This window comes from Desmodus rotundus, chromosome 3, assembly GCF_022682495.2.
Source record: "Desmodus rotundus isolate HL8 chromosome 3, HLdesRot8A.1, whole genome shotgun sequence".
NCBI lineage: Eukaryota > Metazoa > Chordata > Mammalia > Chiroptera > Phyllostomidae > Desmodus > Desmodus rotundus.
The window spans coordinates 166565856-166587521 of record NC_071389.1 but is presented as its reverse complement, the minus strand read 5'-3'; the positions used below and the strand labels follow the sequence as shown (position 1 = coordinate 166587521).

At 38.4% G+C, this 21666-nt stretch overlaps 1 protein-coding gene and 1 non-coding gene across 2 annotated transcripts; one reads left to right on the top strand and one right to left on the bottom strand.

The window, feature by feature from the left end:
- The first annotated feature begins 4737 nt into the window (after window positions 1-4737).
- SMCO2 (single-pass membrane protein with coiled-coil domains 2) lies at window positions 4738-20790 on the top strand. The gene is made up of 6 exons (XM_053919918.1): window positions 4738-4871; window positions 5475-5624; window positions 11132-11222; window positions 15649-15705; window positions 16790-16965; window positions 20592-20790. The coding sequence occupies exons 1-6, from the start codon at window positions 4738-4740 to the stop codon at window positions 20788-20790; spliced, it is 807 nt and encodes a 268-aa protein (XP_053775893.1).
- LOC112318714 (U6 spliceosomal RNA) lies at window positions 11902-12011 on the bottom strand. The gene has a single exon (XR_002976242.2). It is a non-coding gene; the product is annotated as a U6 spliceosomal RNA (small nuclear RNA).
- Window positions 20791-21666: the final 876 nt, after the last annotated feature.

Below are 21666 nucleotides of genomic sequence, written 5' to 3'. Positions count from 1 at the left end.
CTTTGCCAGCTGGTGATGGTGCATATAGAAATTACTTTTCTAAAAAAATATTATTTGGGGGATATTTTTCGAAATCCTTCAAAATCTGTATATTATGTTGTCAGTAGTTTCACTTCCAAGGAAGCATCCTAAGTAAATTATAGAGATGCACCGAATATGACTAAATAAAGCTATTTAGTATTGTATTACTTATAATAGTGAACAATTGGAAAGATCTAATTATCAACAATAGTTAAAGAATAAAAAAATAAAATTTAAAAATGGAAAGATAGACACCAAATATCAACAGTGGTTTTGTTTGTGTGCCTCTGAGGTATCTCTAGTTACCCCTGGAGCACCAGTGATTTTTATTTCCTTCTTTGTCATTTTCTGTCTTTTGCAATGTGCATAGATATTCATCAGAAAGAGGCTATGAAAAGGAAGGTTCCCATCTCCCTAGCCTGGCTATTTTGTATTGCTTGCTAATATTTCCACTCAAGGATTAAAAATATATACATTTTTGTTTTTATAAGGAAAGATCATAAGATTTAAAGGAAATATTCAGGAAATGAACAAAGTTAATAGAAATTTTAAAAAATCAGCTGTTGGTTTAATTCATACAATTGACTTTAGCCAGAATGCCGAAGCTGTCTCATCTCACCGTCAAAGCCCCGCTGAATATTTGGGAATGCCTTGCTCTGGTTTCACGTTTCCTGACCCCCTGTGCTGTTCTGTACAGCGTGGGGTTGGGATGCCCGGTGAGTGAGCAGGCTTTCCTGTTTCCTGCTTTTGTCTCCATCTCTCACAGGCAAAATGTATTTGCCTACTTCTGGAGTCTGTTTACTCCAAAACCTCTTATTGGGCATCCATTGCAGCTAAGCGCTGTAAAGTGCTGGGAATGGATGGGGGTGTGTGTGTGTGAGTGTGGGTGTGTGTGTGAGTGTGTGTGTGTGTTCAGAGAGATATCTCCTTTGAGGAGGGGATGGAGATATATATATATATATATATATATATATATATATATATATATATCTCCTTTGCCCTTAGTGAGCACTCACACTAGGAGGGACTCAGAAAAGGAAAAACCATGTGTGACAAATTCATGCTGAGAGTAGCAGATGTGTCCCAAAGGAATGGATGGCAGTGGCCGTACAGGGAGATGGCCAGGAATTAGGACAACTGAGATTTGAAGGATAAACTGCATGGGGGTAGAGCATTCCAGAAAGATGGGACAGTGTATGCAAAGACAAAGGGGCCAGAGAGAAATTGTGTCCTGAGAGAGGAAGGGTGAAAGAAAAGTGATGACGGGGGAGCAGGCAGGCGGGACACCAAGGTGTAATGATAATGCTGGGTGCGACCTGGAAGCCAGGACCCAACAGGAGCCGAGCGTTGATGAAGAAGGATGTAAGGTACTGACTCGCAGCAGAGATGCCGTGATGATGGGAGGAAAGGGACACATTCAAAAGACAGGTACTCTTAGGCACCAAGTGGATATGACGGGTAATAAAGAGGGAAAAGAATAGCTGGCCTGAAAACTCAAGGACCACTTCCAGGGTTCTGGCAGAGGTGTCTGGATGGATAGGGAGACAATATGCAAGGATGGGGAACCTGGACAAGGTAGAGGGGCAATGGGAAGAGTTCAGTTTTTTGCTTGCAGAATTTGAGGTGCCCATGGAACGTCTAAATGGAGAAACTGAACAAGCTCTTCACAGAGCTGCACATAAATAGAAAGTAATGCCCTCAGGATATGTACCCATGCAGCACACTTTTCGTTTGTTATTAAAAACATGTACATCCAGCTCTTTACATGTTCAATCCTGCAGATTTATAAAAATCTTTTCTTTCTTTTAAAAAAATATTTCATTCATTTATCCTCAGGGAGAGGGGGAGGGAGGAAGAAAGAAAGGGAGACAAACATCAATGTGTGGCTACCTTCTGCGTTCCCCCCACACTGGGGACCTGGCTGTCAACCCAGGCATGTGCCCTGACTGGGAATCGAACCCTCTGCTTGGTAGTCTGGCGCTCATCTGCTGAGCCACACCAGCCAGGGCTAAAAATCTTTTATTTCTATTTCCTGTCCTTCGACTCTTTTGTGGTACATTAACCATCCCAGTGGACTGATTGATGAAAATAAGAAATGCCACCATAAATTATTGGACATAGAACCCTAGAGATGATCCGGCCCAGTTTTCTTATTCTAGAACTGGAAACAGAGTTCGAGTGGTTAGAAGAAGGGTACAGCGTGTGCGGCAGTAAAACAAGGCTTAGAATTAAGGTCCCCAGTTCCCGATCTGTCACTGTCTCTATGTCACAGTGTTTCTGCTGCTTTGGAATATCTTGTCAAAAGGTTTGGTGGGGAGAAATTGAAATTGTAGATGCTTTTCTTTTTCATGAGGAGGTAGTTAAGTATAGTGGAGTCATATAGCACTTGGAAAATCTAGTCTTGGTTTCTTCATCTGTAAGTGGGATAATAATCCTTGTATCACTGGTGAGGCACCAGGGATTATGAAAGTGACCTTTGTAAGGTCTAGATATTTCTTAATCTGAACCCAAGGCTTGGATATGGATCGAAAAACGAATTCAAGTTCTTCTAGTCCATACACTTACTGGTCATGTGTATTGGTTTTTCTTGGTTGCTGTAACAAATTTACCACAACAAAGAACAAGAAAATGTATTTTCTCCGAGTTCTGGAGTCCAGGATCCTGAAGCCAAGGGGTCAGCAGAGTCACGCTCCCCCTGAAGGCTCCAGGGGCGAGCCCTTCCTTGCCTCTCCAGCTTTTGGTGGCTCCGGGCATTCCTTGGCGGGCTGTTGCCTCTGTTCTCCTGTGACCTTCTCCTCTGTGCTTGTGTGTTCCGTCTGTCTCTCATTAGAACACTTGTCATTGAATTTAGAGCCCACCCAAGTCATCAAACTAATCTCATCTCAGGATCCTTAACTTAATTACATCACAAAAACTCTTTTTCCAACTAAGGTCACATTCACAGGGTCTTAATATTAGGGCATAGACATATCTTTTTTTTTTTTGTAGTGAGAAATACATATATATTTTTTTAAATTACTTTATTGTTGTTCAATTACAGCTGTCTGCATTTTTTCCCCACCACTCCCCCACAACCCCAGCCAAACCCACCTCCCTCCCCAGCTTCCACCCTCCCCCTCGGTTTTGTCCATGTGTTCCTGAAAACCCTTCCCCCCAAGGTCCCCTCCCTTCTGGCTATTGTTAGATTGTTCTTAATTTTAATGTCTCTGGTTATATTTTGTTTGTTTTTTTCTTTTGTTGATTATGTTCCAGTTAAAGGTGGGCTCTTACAGTACTTAACCCGCTCCACCACATGACCTTGGGCCAATCACTAAATGTGAATGGCTGAGGGGATCTCAATAACTGCCTTTCCCTTCCTCAAGTCTGTCATGAGAATTAAGAGCAGTAATGCCCATGAAATAAGTTTGTAAAGAGTTATGTGAATGTTGGTTTTTCCCACTGACTTGGCCAGTAATTGATACAGAGATTTCAGTAAGAGATTGATCCGTTCTCCCTACTCCAACTTTTCCTCCTTTCCATTTAAAAATAGTTTTGCTGCAACACAAGGACTTCAGACCAAATTTATTCAACGGGGAGGAGAAATATTTCACAATGTAGCTACTAAAGATGAGCCGTGTTCAAAGATAAATCTCAGGCTTGAAATGCCAGAAAGTGCCTTGAATGTTTTTCTAGAACAAGGTAAAAAGCAAAGAAATAAATTTTGTAGGTCAAACTTACAGAGAAGGCTTTTCCCTCTTAACTCTTTATTATAAATAGAAACTTAAAAGAATTATATAACAATTACTCATATTCTTACATTTATATTTAAAATTGTTGCCATCAGTCACATTGGCTTTATCTCTGTAAATATGTGGAATATTTTAAACCATTTAAAAGTGGGTTGAAGACAGCACAGCACTTCATCCCTGTTCACTTCACACAACATCACTAAAAATCTTTCTTCTCCATAACCAAAATATCATTATCACATTAGAAAAATTAGCAATAATTCTATGCAATAATCTAACATCCTTAATTCTCTCAATTTTCTAATTTTCTCAATGAACTTCCAAATATCTTTTCTGGCTGTATTTTTTTTGAAAAAATTTTAAATATGTTTATTGATTTTAGAGGGAGAAGAAGGGATGGGGGGGTTGAACATTGATTTGTTGCCTCCTGTATGTGCCCAGACCAGGGACTGAGACTGCAACCTAGGTATGTGCCCTGACCAGGAATCACACCTCCCACCTTTTGCTGTATGGGGACGATGCTCTAACCAACTGAACCACACTGGCCAGGGCCTGGCTATATTTTTTTAACCAGCATCCAAACAATGCCTATGCAATCCACCATTTGGTTGTTATAGCCCTTTAGACCATTAACATAGAACAGTCCCATCCCATTTTTCTTTCTCTTGACACCGATGTTCTTGGAGAGACCAGCCATCTTGTTGGAGTGGAGTGCTGGACTCCATGGACAAATGGAATTCTGTTTCTCCCCAGCACTGAAAAGAGCTGTGTGTGTGGACATGGAGTTCTGCCTGTCACTGCCCCAGCCTTCCTCTCTCAACGGAGCAGGAGAGTATGTCTCCTCACCTTACAAATGCACCAGGAGGCTCCAGACTCAGAGAGGGCTATGTCCCCTAGAGAGGGGCACAGGTAGGCTAGAGGGACCACCACCACCTCTTGTGATAGCCCGTTTGTTCTGCTTTGCTTCTCTCGTGATCGGCATCAGGATATGTTGGAACTGGAGGCTGAGCATGACCAGGACTTGCAGAGTGAACAGGATGAGCAAGAAACACATCGTGCTCAGTGTGAGCATCCTCAAGTGTCCACGTCTTTGCTGTTTTCAGAGGAGAACACCCATGAACTGTAAGCCTTGACTCATGCAAGAGGGAACATGTAATAATGTTTCATGGAGGGGAAAATGAAATGTAGCCGAGAACTTAGGGAAAGCCCAGAAGACTTAAAACCCACACGTGAATTGAACCATGAAGCACTCATGTGCACAAGTAGCTTCCTACAAGTTCCAGCAAGAAGGCAGAGTTAGGACATTTCCGAGCATATAGGCAGAACCGTACCACTCCCAGATAATTGTCTAGATATGATAAGTATTGTAATTATCATTAAAAATATTGTTAGGCTCTTGTAGACCCTTTCCCTATTGTATTCCTCTCCATCCCCCTAAAATGCCACCACTACCCTGAAGTCGATACTTAACATTCACTCTATGCAGGAAAATGAAAAAGATATCTATTTTTTACTAAATGTAAAATGAGCTTTATTTTCTCTAGCCTTGCAAAGATCTGTTAAAATGGATATCAAATAAATTCCCAAGCTTCTTTCTTGAGGCCTAACTGCTTATCTGTCCTATTTTGGTGACAGGAAATGAATAAGCAAACCAATTTGCCATTCTAAGGAACAGGGTTTGGGGCCATTTCTACCTTAAAACTGATCATAATAATATTTCTGCAGGAGTCAGGAGAACGTGTTTCTCCAGCTAAACCACTGGAACACACAGATGGGTCTACAAGTGAAAGAGCTTGGAGCTGATCACGTGGGCTGGATGAAGAAAATTAACAATATTATACAGAAAATAACCCTCACAGAAAACACAGTGAAGAGGTAATGTAGAGTGTTGGGGTTGGTCAGAAAATAATCGAAATTTTCATAGCCTCACAAACTTTAGAACTCTGGGTTTAAGGTGGTAAAGTCTTTAGGAGAGTCTTTAGGTCGAGAAGTATAAAGTCTCACGATGAGAAGTTCGTGTCACACCTGTCAGAATGGCTATCATCAATAAACCGACAGACAAGTTTGGGGGAGGGTGCGGAGAAAGGGAACCCTCGTGCACTGTTGGTGGGAATGCAGACTGGGGCAGCCACTGGGGAAAGCAGTATGGAGATACCTCAGAAAATTAAAAATTCAACTGCCTTATCACCCAATGATTTTACATCTAGGAACATATACAAAGAAACCCAAAACACCAATTTGAAAGAACATATGTACCCCTGTGCTCATTGTAGTGTTATTTACAACAGCCAAGATTTGGAAGCAACCCAAGTGCCTATCAGTAGATGAGTGCATAAAAAAGCTGTGGTACATTTACACAGTGGAATATTACTTGGCCATGTAAAAGAAAAGAGGAAGTCTTACCTCTTTCAACAGAATGCATAGACCTGGAAAATATTATGCTAAGTGAAATAAGCCAGTCAGAGAAAAACAAGTACCATATTTCACTTCTATGTGGAAATAAACTAACAAACAAAATAGAAACAGACTCATAGGTACAGAGAACAGACTGATAGCTGTCAGAGTGGAAGTGTGGTGTGTAGCTGGGTGGAAAAGGTGAAGGGATTAAGCAAAAAAAAAAAAAAAGAAAGAACTCATAGACACAGACCCCAGTATGGTGATTAGCAGAGGGAAAGGAGGGTGAGGAGGGAAGCGGGAGAGGGTAAAGGGGATCAATGGTGATGGAAAGAGACTTGACTCTGGGTGGTGAGCACACAATATGACATACAGATGATGTAGAATCGTACACCTGAAACCTATGCAATTTTATTAACCAATGTTGCCCCAATAAATTCAGTAAAAAACAATAAGCATAAAAATTAAAATGTATTGCTTTCTCTAACATAAAAGAAAAAGAGAAGAATATCACAAAATCTCAAAGCTTACATCAAAGTTACCAGTATCTTTGCTCTCTCTTAAGGGAATGATTTCCCTTATAGGTTCTTTCTTTGATGCCATTCGATAGATATCAGTGGGAGGTCTTCAGGTCCCCAATGATCTTTGAGTTTTATCCTGTATTATTTAGAAGGATCTGACCAGTTTAACCTCAAAGAAAATTAAAGCATATTTGTTTAATGTATATCTGAATTTAAATGCAACATTTTAAGATGAAGCCAAAAAATCAAAAATAAAATTGTTTATCCAATCACTGGTATAAAGAGAAAGGGCTTTGGAGTCAGAGGGACCCAGGTTTAAATCCTGACACCGACATTTCTTGGCTAAGTTAATCAGCCTTTTCTAAATCTTGACTTTTATCTTCTGTATAAAAGGGACTAATGACAGCCACCTCACTGGTGCCTTGTGGGAACTAAATAATCTACTGTAGGTATAGAATGTAATACGATGTCTGGTACAAAATAAACAATAAATGCAAAGTGTTCTTAGAAATAAATACTTCTCGCCTTGTGAACCATCCTGCCACATTCCGAATCTTCCCTACTGCAGGGCTCCTCTCCCCCCGGGCATTTTCTCACCTTTCAGTCCAGTACCTCCACATGGAGTTAAACATCACCACGCCTTTCGGTTAAACGTCTCTTCTCAGCGGCCTTCTCCTGACCATCCTATCAAAAATAGATCTTTTTTTCTTCCAAAGCATAAAACATTTGCTTTTTAGAGGAGTCTGTGGTTTTCATTCAAATCCTATACATTAAATTTTCTTCCCATTTTAAAAATCAAGGCGTAGTTTACATACAGTAAAATTGTTTTTCATTGTACAGTTCTGCAAGTTTTGAAAAAGGCATCCAGTCGGCAGCCCCCACAGCGAAGACAAAGAACGCGTGCATCACTCACCAAGTCCCCCATGCCTTCCATAGTTAGCCACTCTCCCCAGGCTAAGCGCTGGTGACCACTGAGCTTCTCTCTGTCCCTACAGTTTTGCCTTTTCTGGTCTGTCACATAAATGGAATTATGCAGTGCATAACCTTTTAAGTCTGTCTTCTTTCACTTAGCCTAAAGCATTTGCAATTCACCCATGTTGTCACGTATAGCAGTAGTTTGTTCCTTTTTGTTGCTAGCTAGTACTCCATTATATAAATATACCACAGTTTATCCATTTACTAATTGCAGATTTAGGGTCTTTGGCAATTATGAATAAAGACACTATAAAAAGTCACACCATTTTTGATTATTTGAATTTTCTTTTTCTTTTCTTTCTTTCATTTTTCTTTTTCTTTTCTTGCCATCCATGTAGATTTTAGAATCAGCTTGTCAACTCTGCTGTGATTTTTTATTAGAACTACCTTTAATCTATAGAAAAATTTGGGAATAATCAGTATTTTAGCAATATAGACTCCTCTAATTCATGAATAGAGTATAATATCTCTATTTACATCTTTGATTCCTTCTATCAGTGTTGTGTAGTAACCAGTGTACAAATGTTTTAGATTTTGTTAGATTTATGCCTATGTGTTTCATGTTTTTGGTACTATTATAAATGGTACTTAAAAATTTTAAATTCTAATTATTAATTGCTATTATATAAAAATAAAGTTGATTGTTGTATGTTGACCTTGCACTTGTGACCTCACAAAACTTATTTGTAAGCTCCAGTAGTTTTCATAGGTGATTTGGGTTTTCCACACAGATAACTCTATCATCTGCAAATAGAAACAGCTTTTATCTTCCTTTCCAATCTGCCTGCCTTTTACTTCTTTTTTCATTGTATCAGCTAGAATCTCTAGTACAGTATTGAATAGGTGGAATGACAGACAGTGGGCATATGTACCTTATTCTCAGTCCTGCAAGGAAAAGCACCAAGTGTGGTACTAACTGTTTCTTTTTAAAGCTTTTATTTATTTACTTTTAGAGGGGAAAGGAGGGAGAAAGAGAGGGAGAGAAACATCAATGTATGGTTGCCTCTTGCACACCCCCCACTGGGGACCCAGCCCACACCCAGGCATGGGCCCTGACTGGGAATCGAACAAGCAACCCTTTGGTTTGCAGGCCTGCACTCAATTCACTGAGCTACACTAGCCAGGGCTTAACTGTTTTTTTAAAAGATGCCCTTTCTTATATTGAGAACATTTCTTATATTCCTAGTTTACTGAGATGTTTTTAATATCAGAATGATCTGAATTTTTTCAATAGTCTTTGATGTATTTATGAACGATTTTTAAAATTTGTTTATATAGTCTGTTGACATAGTAAATTATGTGACTAATTTTTGAAAGCTGAACCAGCCTCGAATTTCCAGAATAAACCCCACTTGGTCATAATATATTATCCTTTTTATATATTGTTGGATTCAGTTTAGTAAAGTAGAATTTTTTATGTAGGTTAGTGAGAGATATTAGCCTATGTTATTTTTTCTTGTAATGTGTAGTGTTAGTATAAAAATAATACTTGCCTCATAGAAAAAAATGGGATGTTTTCCCACCTGTTTTATGGATGAGTTTGTGTAGAAATAGAATAATTTACTGTATTTTTTGGACTATAAGACACCACCCCAAATTTGGGAGGGAAATGGGGGTGCATCTTATAGTCTGAATGTAGCTTACCTGGCTTGCTGGGCGGGGTGGGGGATGGTGGTGGAGTGGGTTTCTTTTTCCTAGTTTCCTCCTCTAAAACCTAGGTGTGTCTTATGGTCCGGTGCGTCTTACAGTGTGAAAAATATGCTATTCCTTCAAAGTTTTGTTGAACTCACCAGGAATCCATATTGCCTAGAGATTTCACTGTGGTAAGATTTTTTTAAAAAATTGATCTTTATTGTATATTTTTAGTCCCTAAAAGGTATTGGATTACCTTTTAGTCCCCTTATAGCCCACTCCCCCCAGCAATCCCCACACTGTGGTCCTCGTTCATGAGTCCTTTTTCCTTTGGCCCAGTCGCTCCTCCCCAACGCTGTGGTAAGCTTTTTATCTTCTTTGTGCTGCCTCTTTGTGGACACAACCGTTCATTCCCTCTCACCTGTCTCTAACCCCTGACAGCAACAAATCTGCTTTCTATAATTATGTTTTCCCATACATATTACATAAATCAAATCTTGCAATATGCATCCTTTTGAGACTGGTTTTCACACTTGGCATAATTTCCTTGAGGCTCCCCCAAGTCGCTGCGTGTATCAGTAGTCCCTTCCTTTACTGAGTGGTGGTCCACAGTATGGATGCACATAGTTTGGTTAACCACTCACCCACCAAAGGACAGCTAAGGCCATTTCTAGTTTGGGGCTACGATGAAAAAGCCACTTTGAACATTCATGTACAACTTCCTGTGTGAAAATAAGTCTTAATTTCTCAGTGTGCAAGAGTGAAATCACTGGGTCATATGATAAGTCTGTTTTTAGCTTAGTTTTGATGGGAACTTCCAAATTATTTTCCAGAGTGGCTGTATCATTTTACATTCCTATCACCAATGTAAGAGTGATCCAGTTTCTCCACATCCTCAACCCCACTACCATTTGGTGTTATAACTATTTTTCACCTTAGCTATATGGTAAGTTACACGTGTAGTGATATCTCGTGGTTTTAATTTGCAAGCCTCTAATGGCTAATGATGTTGAACATCCTGTCACATGTTTATTTGCCATCTATATATTTTCTTCGAGAAATTTCTGTGCATGTCTTTTGTTCATTTTCTAATTAGAGAGATTTTTAACGTTGAGTTTTATAATGTTTTCATGTATACAAGATATGAGACCTTTGCCAGATATGTGACATGAAAACCCCTTTAACAGTCACTGGCCAACGAGAAGTTTTACGTTTTAATGAGGTCCAGTTCATCCGTGTTCTTTCTTATGGGTAGTGCTATTGGTGTCAGGCCTAAGATCTCTTTGCCTACTCCTGAATCCCAAAGATTTTCTGTGTTTCTTTTCTAGAAAGTTAACTAAGCTGCCATTTCAATCACTTAAATTTTCTGCTCCTATGTCTAGTTAGATTGTACACTTCTTTACTGTTGTCTAAATTATTGAAATTAAGAACAAACTGACAGTAACCAGAAGGGAGGTGGGAGGGGGCAATGGGGAGAAAAGGGGGAAGGGTTTTCAGGAACATGTATAAAGGACACAAGAACAAAACCAAAGGGGGGTAGGGTCAAAGGTAGGAAGTGGGGATGGCTGGGGTGAGGGGGAGTGTTGGGGGGGAAATAGAGACAAGTGTACTTGAACAACAATAAAAGAAAGGAAAAAATTAAAAATATTTTATTTAGAGTTTGTTTTTTTTTTAACTTGTTTGAATTGCATTTATGGCTTCCCACCCCAACACAATCACTACCCAAGAGTCTTCTGATATAGGAATTGGATTTCATTTTTTTAAAGATTAAAATGGATCTTTCTGAAAAGATCAAAAAAATTATCCATTAGGTGATTTTTCTTAATCCCCAGACTTAGCCCCTCTCTCGGTCTCTTGCAGCTTATTAAATGAGGTGATGTCCTTGGAGGGCCAAATTGGAAATCTGGAGTCACACCAGGACCTTGACCCTGATCAGGGGACAAACATCGAGGTGAGCTGGAGGCTTGGAAGGGACAGTCTGGGAGGTTGTGGGGACTCCGACATGCCTTGTGCTGTTTAACAGGTCATAACAAGGATTAAAACCCACTTTTGCTCACAGGGAGGAAGGTGACCTGGTGGTCAGTTCTGAGCACCTTTCGCCTGCATGATATTCTCCAGTGACATAAAAAGGCTAGACTTTTAAATGCTGCCTAGAAAATCATTCAGGCAAATTTGTTAGGTTTATATCTTGATCCCATCTTACAATAATGATGAGTTACTTAAGGGAACACTCTTCATCTTTGTATCCCAGCACCTAACAGTACAGACAAGACGGTCAGGAAATAAATATTAGTGAAGAATATAAAAGATACTTTTGCCTCTGTCTTTGTTTTCTTCATGAAGAGTTCTTGTGTTAGTTTTCACTATTGCCAAAGTTCTCTTGTTTAGTCTTCTTACATCTCTTAGAACCTCTTTCCTGAGACAGGTTTAATTTTTTCCTTTATAAAGAGTCATAGAATGTTGTTAAAAACATAGTGATCGACGCTGGGAAAAATTAGATGTTAGAGCCTTGACTGATACTTTTTCCTCTAACAAAAGGAAAAAGCCTGTATCTAGCTTCCCGTTTTAATTGAAATTTCCAGCCTCTGCTTTAGCTTAAGCCAAAGAGTTTAAATTAAGTGGATTTTGGAAGAAGTAAAGCAGAAATATCTTTTTTGCTTATCATCCTTGCTCAGGCACCATGCTAATAATCTTCTCTGTATTGTTCCAATTTTAGTATAAGTGCTGAAGAAGTGAGCATGGAGAAATATCTTTTTTATTGTAGAAAAGTAATGCTATTTAGACCCATCACATATTAAAAGCCATCTGCAGATCAGCACAGATTTATTAACAAGGAAAAAATTGCTTTCAACTGTGACTTCTTAAAGTCACAGTTAAACATTTTAAAGTGGCAACCTCATTTTGTGCTAGTTGAAAAGTCAAGAGTTTTTTCCACTATCCTTAGGCTTTGCAAATTGCAAACCATGGAAAGAAGGAAGAGGACAAAGGTCAAGAGATATTCTGCCTTAGAAACTTCCCTCCAAAAGTCATCTGTACTATATAGGAATGAGGATTTCAACAGGAGTTAGGGCTAGGGAGGGATGGATATCAAAACAGTGAGGGTAAAGATAGAAAAGCACAAAAATAAATGAAAGTGAGATTAAAAAACAAACCAATAAGGTCTTGGGATAATATGAAAGGAAAAGACATCACAAATATGTATGGAGATTCTCTCTGGAGTTCCACAGCTGTGTATGTACTTAAAAAAAAATAGACACAAACTTAAAAATTAAAAGCATCCCGAATATCCACCAACTGATACGTGGATAAATTGTACCAAAGGTTGTATAATGGAATACTGCGCAGCAACAACAAGGAATGGCCTTCTCAGTCATCCAGCAGCATGAATGAACCCCAAAGGCATGGTGCTAAGGGAAAGAAGCCAGACTTAGATGATTACACACTTCATGACTCCACTTATGTAACATTCTGAAAAAGGCAAACAGTAGGAACAGAAAGTGGAGTAGTGGTTGCAAGAGTCCAGTGGGTAAAGGCAGGAGGAGATTGACAGAGGGCACAGGAAATTTGGGGCATGATGGGAATATCCCCTACCTTGTGGTGGTGGTGATTATATGACAGTATACATTTGTCCAAATTCATAGAATTGTCCACTTTTTAAGGTAAATTTTACTGTATATACATTATAACCTCAATAAACATGACTTAAAAAAAATCGGCACAAGTTCTGTCCTCAATAGGTTTAATGGCTGACGGGAAAGCCTGCATAAAAACACAGGCAGTAATTTAATGAATAAGAAACTTTAAATATAATTGTTACAGATACGAGGTCAATAATGGCTGCAGGTTTATTCCAGTGAAGGGAACAGTGAACACTGTTAGAAACAGGTATGAGAACAGCAAACAAAGTTTAGGAAAATGAAAGGAGACGTAAGTTAATGAAGTTTTAAGATATCACATGGATTGGCTCATTCATTTCTCGCGAAGAAGTGGAATGACTCAGCAAGCCGTAAATGGAGCGAGAGGGAAATTTGGTAAAAGCCTTTAAACACGTGCACACACACCAGAAACAAGAGTTTTAAGCTAAGAAAAGGCCTTCCAGGTGGCTTTTGGGTGTTGCCTGCTGTGGAGTCCCCTAGTCCATGAAGCTTTCTGAAATCTCCATATGGACAACTAGACTTTCATTCTGAGCCTGACTCCCAGTCTCAGCTACCTTTGGTAAGTACTGTGTAAAAACAGTTTCTATATAAACAAGCCAGGGCACCAGCAAACTATGATTACCATATCACAGCTCTTTCTTACATAATTGAATCTCATAATTCAGAGGTTGGTAATGAATGAAGGGTGTGCACTATATAACTGTCTGAGGACAAATACCCTTATTACTGGCATACAACCAGCACAATGCCTAGCTCAATGGCCTCTTACACAGATATGGCTAGTAATATCCAATTGGTTTAATTTAACATTGATTTTTGGAGATCAGCACCTGGAAGAGTAAAAAAAGGAAAAAAAGCTTCTCAAACTTTTTGATCATGAATTAGCTTTCTTCTAAAAATCGTCATTTGCTTTGTTTTAATTCCATACATTATTCTTTATGACTTTTGTTTTATACCCTTTGTTTTAAAGGAGAAGATCATGGAAATTAAAGAGCAATTAGGAGAAATGGATAACAACTTTGTCCAGGTAATGATAAAATGACTTTACAATTAAGGAAGAAAAACAGTACTTCAAAGAAAGCTCATATTTAGAGAATTTTAGTGAATGGAATCTAAAATTTGATGAAGGATAGAATTTTAGACCTAAAATGGAACTTGCTGTCTTTTAATCTATACCCTCATTGTCAGAAAAGCATAACTTAGAAATGTGAAGTGGGTCACCCATATTTCCAGATGAAAAGAACCAGTCTTGTTCCTGCTCTCCCATTAAAAATATAAACACATGTGTAGTCCTGGCTGGTGAGGCTCAGTGGATTGAGTGCTGGCTTGTGAACCAAAGGGTTGCCAGTTCAATTCCCAGTAAGGGCACATGCCTGGGTTGTGGGCCTGGTCTCCAGTAGGGGGCATGTGAGCGGCAACCACACATTAATGTTTCTCTCCCTCTCTCCCTCTCTTCCCCTGTCTCTAAAAATAAATAAATACAATCTTTTAAAATATATATAAACACACATATGTATATATAACATATAAATAATATATATTTCAAACATATAAATACATGTATATCTTTTTTCTTTTAATAAAAGTAATACATACTTATTCATCTTAAACTTTTTCATATTAAAAAATGAAAAATAATCCCATTCACTCAAGGATAAGCACAATGAACATTTTAATATACTCATATTCTTTTAAATCTTTCTATACATATATTTACATATTATATTTTAATGGGATTATGTTACATATATTATTTTGCAACTTGCCTTTTTTCACTTAGCATTTTTTCTTTAAAAACATTCTGTGCAGCTAGATGTTATTTAACCTTTTCACAGTTTATATAATGCAGGATTTGATTTTTAGATTTATTAAATTCATTTTGTTGGAACTTTGGGGCTTCATAATTCATGTTTGCCATTGCGAACTGTGCCCCAGAAGCCTTTACCTTCACTGCCTTGGCAAATCCTTCTTTAAAAATCAGTGTCAAGACAAGGCACCTCTCTCTAGATCCCATCTTTCCTGAACCCCAGAACATCGTTGTGCCTGCTGTAACTCCAGTTATGTGGCAAATCTATTTATTTCTAATCATTTAAAACCTTTAAAATGCTTTACTCCTGACATACGTGCAGTTGGCATTTGCGTCTTAGAAAGGGAAGGTTTGCTTTGATCCTGTTTCTTGATCTTCCTGATAGAAACCAACCAAAGCCATCTGTCGTCTCTGCCTGGCAGCCTGTGGGAGAGTGGGAAGGAACGAGGAAGCAGTGTGGATGGAGGGTTCTTTTGCTAAACCATGAGGCCCAACTATTCAGACTAATATAATAAGGGCTTAGGTTTATATATTATAAATTTTAAAATCTTTAAAAGATATATAATCATATATTTTTTTCAGAAGCACACTATGTGTCTGTAATTAGTGTCCTGGTAGGTGGTTTTTAAGGAGAAAGGAAAGAGTAATAAAAAGAGAAAAAGATGATTTATAATAAGCAACTGTTGTGCAAATTATACTTTTAAAGCATTGAAAATAATTTCATTAATCTTTTAGTTCTTACAATTTATTATGATCACACTATGAATTTGTTCTAAGAGCAAAGATTTTACTGAGTAAAAGCAAGTGTGATTAAAGCCACTTTACAACTAAGTGGTGTCAAAATGAGTGACATTTTATCGTAAACCAGAAAAATAGAATTTCTATTTTACACCAAATTGTGGGTATCTTTTCAGGCTGACGCTTGTAATGAAGCTCACGAATTAAAGGAGAAACTCGTTGCAAGAATAGAGGTAAGATTTCACAGTTACACAAGCTCAAATAATGATAAAATTAAATGATTTAAATATACACATAAAAATAGAGGTAAATCTTTCCTAAGAAGTTAAGAATATACGACATACTGATTTCATTCCAAACTTATTGCTGTCTTCTCCCCCTCCTGGCTTTCTGCTTTGGGCCACAGAACGTCTCACAGGTCTGGCGTAGTCCCAAGACCCCACACCCCTGGGCTGTTCCCACGTCTCCTCCTCCTGGAGCTTATCCTTCGTATATACATACTACCCATTCTTCAAGGCTCAGCTCAAATGTCATCTCTTCCAGACCTTCCCTAATCTCCCTTAGTCAGAAAAATGACTAAATTTCTGTGAATAAATGGGTGAATGAAATAATGAATAAATAAATTAATCTGTCACCTGCTCAGAGGTGCCTAATCATCCCACTTTCTATAGTAGATGTCCACCACCAAACCTTAGCTACTGTGTCTCATCACCTTATTTATTTTCTCTTTAGCATGTATCATTTAATAAAAAACATTTTTATTGATTTTTAGAAAAAGAAGGGAGGCAGGGATGGGGGGAGAGAGAGAAAAAAAAGAGAGAGGGAAACTTTGATTTGTTGTTCCACTTATTCATGCATTCATTGGTTGATTCTTGTATGTGCCCTGACCAGGGGTTGAACCCACAACTTTGGCATATCGGGTTGTTGCTCTAATCAACTGACCTACATGCTCAGGCCTAGCATGTATCTTAATTCATAATATCTAATGTACATATGTGTTTAGGTGTTGTAAACACACATGTAATTCCTCGTCTAGTTTGTTAAAAAATGCACATGCAATAGAATGCACATTCCTTGTTTATTCTGGTAGCTACTGTATCCCAGAACAGGGCCTGATAGGAGTTGCTCAATAAATATGTTCTACATAAATGAACCAATTTAATAGATAAATTCAGTACAAGGATAATTATCTTCCTACATGAATAACCCAGTGAAGATTAGCATGTGGGTTTTGAATAATGTTATACCATGATGCTAACTTACTCTGTCACTGTGTCTCTTTCTGTTAATAATAGGTGAGTATGTTCTTTTTTCCAGAACTTTTGCAAGGACATGACTGTGCTGAATACCAAGCTGGGGACGTACCAAATGCAGGAAGGGAACACAGACCCTCAGAGTCCTGAAGAAATGGGTCTGGAAGAAATGGGGCCCCTGCCTCTCCAGGCTCCACCACCCCCTTCAGTGCGGAACTCTCCTCCTAGCATTACAATGTGGTAAGTTGGAAAAAGAAGCTTTTGGGGTCTGGACAGAGGTTCTAATATGTATGAACTATAGTAAGATTAAATTGCTTCATGTTAACTAAATATTTGTTTCATCTTCTTTTATAAATTTTGCGTGTTCTTTAAAAGCCATGGTATTCTTCTTATTTTAGGTATAGATCCATTGCATTTTGCATTAGATATACAGATATGGATGTGTATTTCTTTCTTATTGCTGTAGATAACTATATGTACATAAATTTTACAGGGCAGTGTCGCAAACTGCGATGCAGCTACCTCCACAAAGACACACACCTGCTAAGCAGCTTCGAAAAACCTTTGTTTGCTGAGCAAGATGCCTCTCCCTTTTACAGTATTCAAGGCATACATACTGGCAGATTCTGACTCTTTGAATTCCTTTCTAGAGATGCCACACAATTATATATATCCGAGTCCATTCAGATTCATCAGCCCCACCCATCAACCCAGAGGGAATCTCCAGCTCCCTCTTCCTTGTGCTCATTATACCTTGCATGTAACCCTGACACAGAGCCCACAGCATATTATTGCAATTAAATTGTTTTAAATATGTCTCCTAATACTCCATGGGCTACTTGAAGGCTGAAATCTTGGTCATTTGGGGACTTGAAATATAAAAGATGTTAATCATGTTCAACAAAAATTAATAAGTGAGGAGTGATGTCAATGAAAATGCTTGAGTAAAAACCCTAGAAAATGTCCTATTCCATAAAATCAATGAGAGAGCTGGAAAAATCAACTTTTTCAGAACCCTGTAAATTAAGGATTACAGTATCCAGAATATATAAAGAACTCTTCCAACTTAACAACAAAAAGACAAACACCCTAATTTTTTAAATGAACAAAGGAGTTGAATAAATGTTTCTTCAAAGGAGATATACAAACGGCCAGCACATAACAAGGTGTTCAACATCATTGGCCATTAGGGAAACGCAAATCAAAATCACAAGATACCACTTTACACCACTAAGAGAACTATAAAAAGACAGACAATAACAAGCATGTGGAGCACTTAAAACCCTCAGATATTACTAGTGGCATTGTAAAGTGGTGCAGCCACTTTGGAGACAGCTTGGCAGTTCCTGAAAATGTTAAATATGGAGCTACCGTATGACCTACTCCTAGGGACGCCCCCCAAATTGAAAATATATGCCCACAAGACACCTGGACAATGAATGTTCACAGTGGCATTATTCATAATAGTTAACAAGTAGAAACAATGTAAATGTCCATCAATTGATGAATAGGTAAACAAAATGTGGTACATCAGTACAACGCAGTATTTTCAGCCACAAAGAGAATAAACTACTGATACATGCTGTAACAGAGATCACTGCTGAAAGCATCATGCTAAGTGAAAGAAGTCAGACACAAAAGGCCACACACTATGTGATTCCATTCATATAAAATGTTCAAACCAGGAAAATCCACATAGATAGAAAAGAGATTAGTGGTCGGCAGGCCTGGGGGAATGGGAAACAGGGAGGACTCTTCGTGGGTGCAGGTTTTCTTTCTGGGGTGATAAAAACTTCCTGAATTTAGATGGTGGTGGTGACTGGATAGGCTGATGAACAAACTAAAATCCACTGAACCGTATACTTTATGGAATGTGAGTTATACTTCAAAAACAAATAGACAAATAAGTGAATACTTTTCAATTATCACTCAGTTGTGTTATATGGGCAGATTACTACCCAGTTGCATTGGTCATCTTTTATCACATCATTACATCGTAGCTAAGATTTCCCAAGATTTAGTACAATCTCTTGCAGAGAACTGGAAACATACTAGTTCCACTGAGCACATTTATACGTTATCTGTTTCAGGAGGTGTATTTTGCAGGCTTAGTCAATCATTATGTATCAGTTTTGCTGTTTTTAGCTTCAGAGGGTGGCCTCTTCCTAATACTGTTTTACCCCCAAACTCTCAGCTCCCTTATAGTTCTCCCCTGTGTATTCACCTCAGTAATGCGAACGTTCTGGAAAAGGTTAAAGATTTTATGCATGTCAAGACTTGACAAATAGATGGATAGATAGATACAGTATTCAAATGTCAAAAGAATATGTTTTCTCTACAGAAGATAAATTTAAAATAAAATTATTAATGACACTAATTTTTGGTTCTGTACATGTAATATCATAAAAAAAAACTTATTTTTATTTAGCAGGTATAATGTTTTGCTAAGAAAAATGCTTGAGTCCTGACAGGTGTGGCTCAGTTGGTTGGGTGTCATCCCACAAAGCAAATGATCGCTGGTTTGATTCCCGGTAAGGGCACATGCCTGGGTTGTGAGTTCAGTCCCTGGTCAGGGCAACCTAGAGAGTTCACTGTAGCAAAGAAAAAAACTGAAGGATACACTCTAACAACAACAACAACAACAAAAACAACCAAGCAAAAAAAAAAAGAAAAGAAAAAAGAAAGAATGAATGGAAGGAAGAAAGGAAGGAAAGAACAAGGAAAAAAATGTATAGGAGTGATGGGATTATAGTTTATTCATTTTCTAAACTATCTGTAATTTAGAAAAAAGTATTTTCCTCTTAAAAATGAATGTGAAATGTGTTTCTTTGTAAATGTTCCAGTTTTAGTATCTCTGAAGTGATTAGTTTTAGAATTTAAGAATAAAATGTTTATTTTCTAGATATGCTTTGGTAGTGAGCTGTTTTTATTTTTGTGAGAAAGAACAGATCTGCATTTAGTGCTGCTGGAGGTCAGCACATCTCTGCTTCCTGTTAATGGCCCTCACAGCCTCTTCCTAACAGAGTACATTGAGAACACTGGCTCTTTAATGAATGTGTGAAGTAGAAGCAATTATTTGTGTATCTACCAAGAGGTAGCCAGTGGCAATAATGCCAACAAACAGGGCTGAGGTTTATAGAACTCACCGAGTGGGGCACAAAATATATCTGTTCTTAGCTTTAACTGTGCTCCAGATGTTCTCTTCTGAAATGTGCTCTAGATGGTAATTATCTCCAGGTAACTGGATCCTCTGTGACATTTCTTTTCTCCCTGGTGTTTTTCTGGATTTTCCAGATCTTCTACCCTCATCATGTAATTCATTTATAATTAGAAAATAATAATGCAAGGACTTAAAAGCAAATAAATAAAATCCATCACAGGCCCAGCCCAGAAGGAGGAGTCCTCAAAAACCTGGAAAAACTTGTATTACTTAAGAAGGGCAAATCTGATGCCAGGACACATGGGGGATAGAGAGGGCTGAACTTCATTTGTCACATTTGATTTTGTGTCTGAGGATAATCTAACTGCCCTGTGTCTTATTTTCTCCCCAATAGGCATCATATACTTCATAGGTGAGGTGGAGACGGCGCTCATCCGTGAGAAGAGCATTGCAGAGGAAAGAGCCTCGCAGTATGGAGGCCGCTCGTTGTTCCACGTCTATAGAATCTTAGAATACCAGGGCCCATCTAAGATGAGTGTCAGTGCTCATCAACCCCAGGTTCCTTTTGCAGATGTCAGCTGAGGTCAAGAGAAGTTCAGTTACTTAACTTGAAGAGCTACCTGGGCAGAGGAGCCAGGAGTCACTTCCGTGTGGGATTTTTTTTTTTTCCAGAATGTTCTTACACAGATGTTTTCTTTCCTTGCAGGAAACGTGCACTGAGGATTTTCATCATGTTTTATGTCCTCACTTTCACGGGACTTTCCTGTTACATACTCTTGTTTGATGCTACTTTTATCTTTGAAAGCGTGCTCCCCACCGTGCTTGGGCGCCGCAAGATGTGGGAACTACGGGAGATTATCGCGCCGTTCTTAAATTTGGAAGTGGAAGACTTGTTACCCTCCTAAAGATGCTGAAGTAGCTGTTACCCTACTGACCTTCTCCCTAATAAAATTCTGGCTGTTCTTCTATTATGACGGTTAACTTATTTACAAATACGATACTGTGGGGTGTTTGGCAAAGGACATTGTAGTCATGTGGAAATTGATCACCAACAGAAAAAAATGGAAACAGCTTATGTGGACCCTTAAATGCACATGACTTCTGGAATCATTCCACACTGACTCAAGCATTTACTTCAAACCACTACCCTCCCTTCTCCTCCAACCCTGAGCTCCCTGAGACTATCATGTATGAGTTTCCTTGGTTATTTCACCCACTTGACCTCTGATGTCTCAGAAAAGAAAGCACAGAATTCCTCTCCATTGTTTCCAATTTTACTTAAATTGGGTTGGGGCCATATTTGGGGTGTAGTGGACATTTCTTAGTTTTTCTCCCTAACATTCATTTATGTTTTTGGTAATAGCACACTAATTTTGCTTTAAAATAACTCTCTTTCCCCCAAGTATAATTATAGGTGTTTTTTCAGTCGATATCCCCTCTTACCCTATTAATAAGAGTTGGAAATATGTTGAATCAGACAGTCTCTGAGGATGAGCATTTTGAGAATCATACAAAAAAGGGAAATGATTGGAACCTCAATTTTGTAAGCTAGCTTGTGTCTTTTCCTGCTTGTATTAGCCCGAGTCGGTTCTATTGCTTATAATCAAAGGAAGCCTAAGTAATGCCACAGTGTCGAATGCCAGACTGGAGCCTTTCATCCCTAACTTTGTAGGTAATGAGGAAATAGTAAACTTTATTATCAATATGAAAAATAAGTATAATTGAATCGTTCAAGATTAACAGAACCAGTAAGAATAAACTGGGGTAAGAGGGCAGATGGA

Coding starts and splice junctions, on each gene's coding strand:
- SMCO2 (XM_053919918.1), top strand. CDS start 4,738: ATGTTGGAACTGGAGGCTGAGCATGACCAGGACTTGCAGAGTGAACAG. Junction 4,872..5,474: donor GAGGAGAACACCCATGAACT/GTAAGCCTTGAC, acceptor ATATTTCTGCAG/GAGTCAGGAGAACGTGTTTC. Junction 11,223..15,648: donor ATCAGGGGACAAACATCGAG/GTGAGCTGGAGG, acceptor GTATCTTTTCAG/GCTGACGCTTGTAATGAAGC.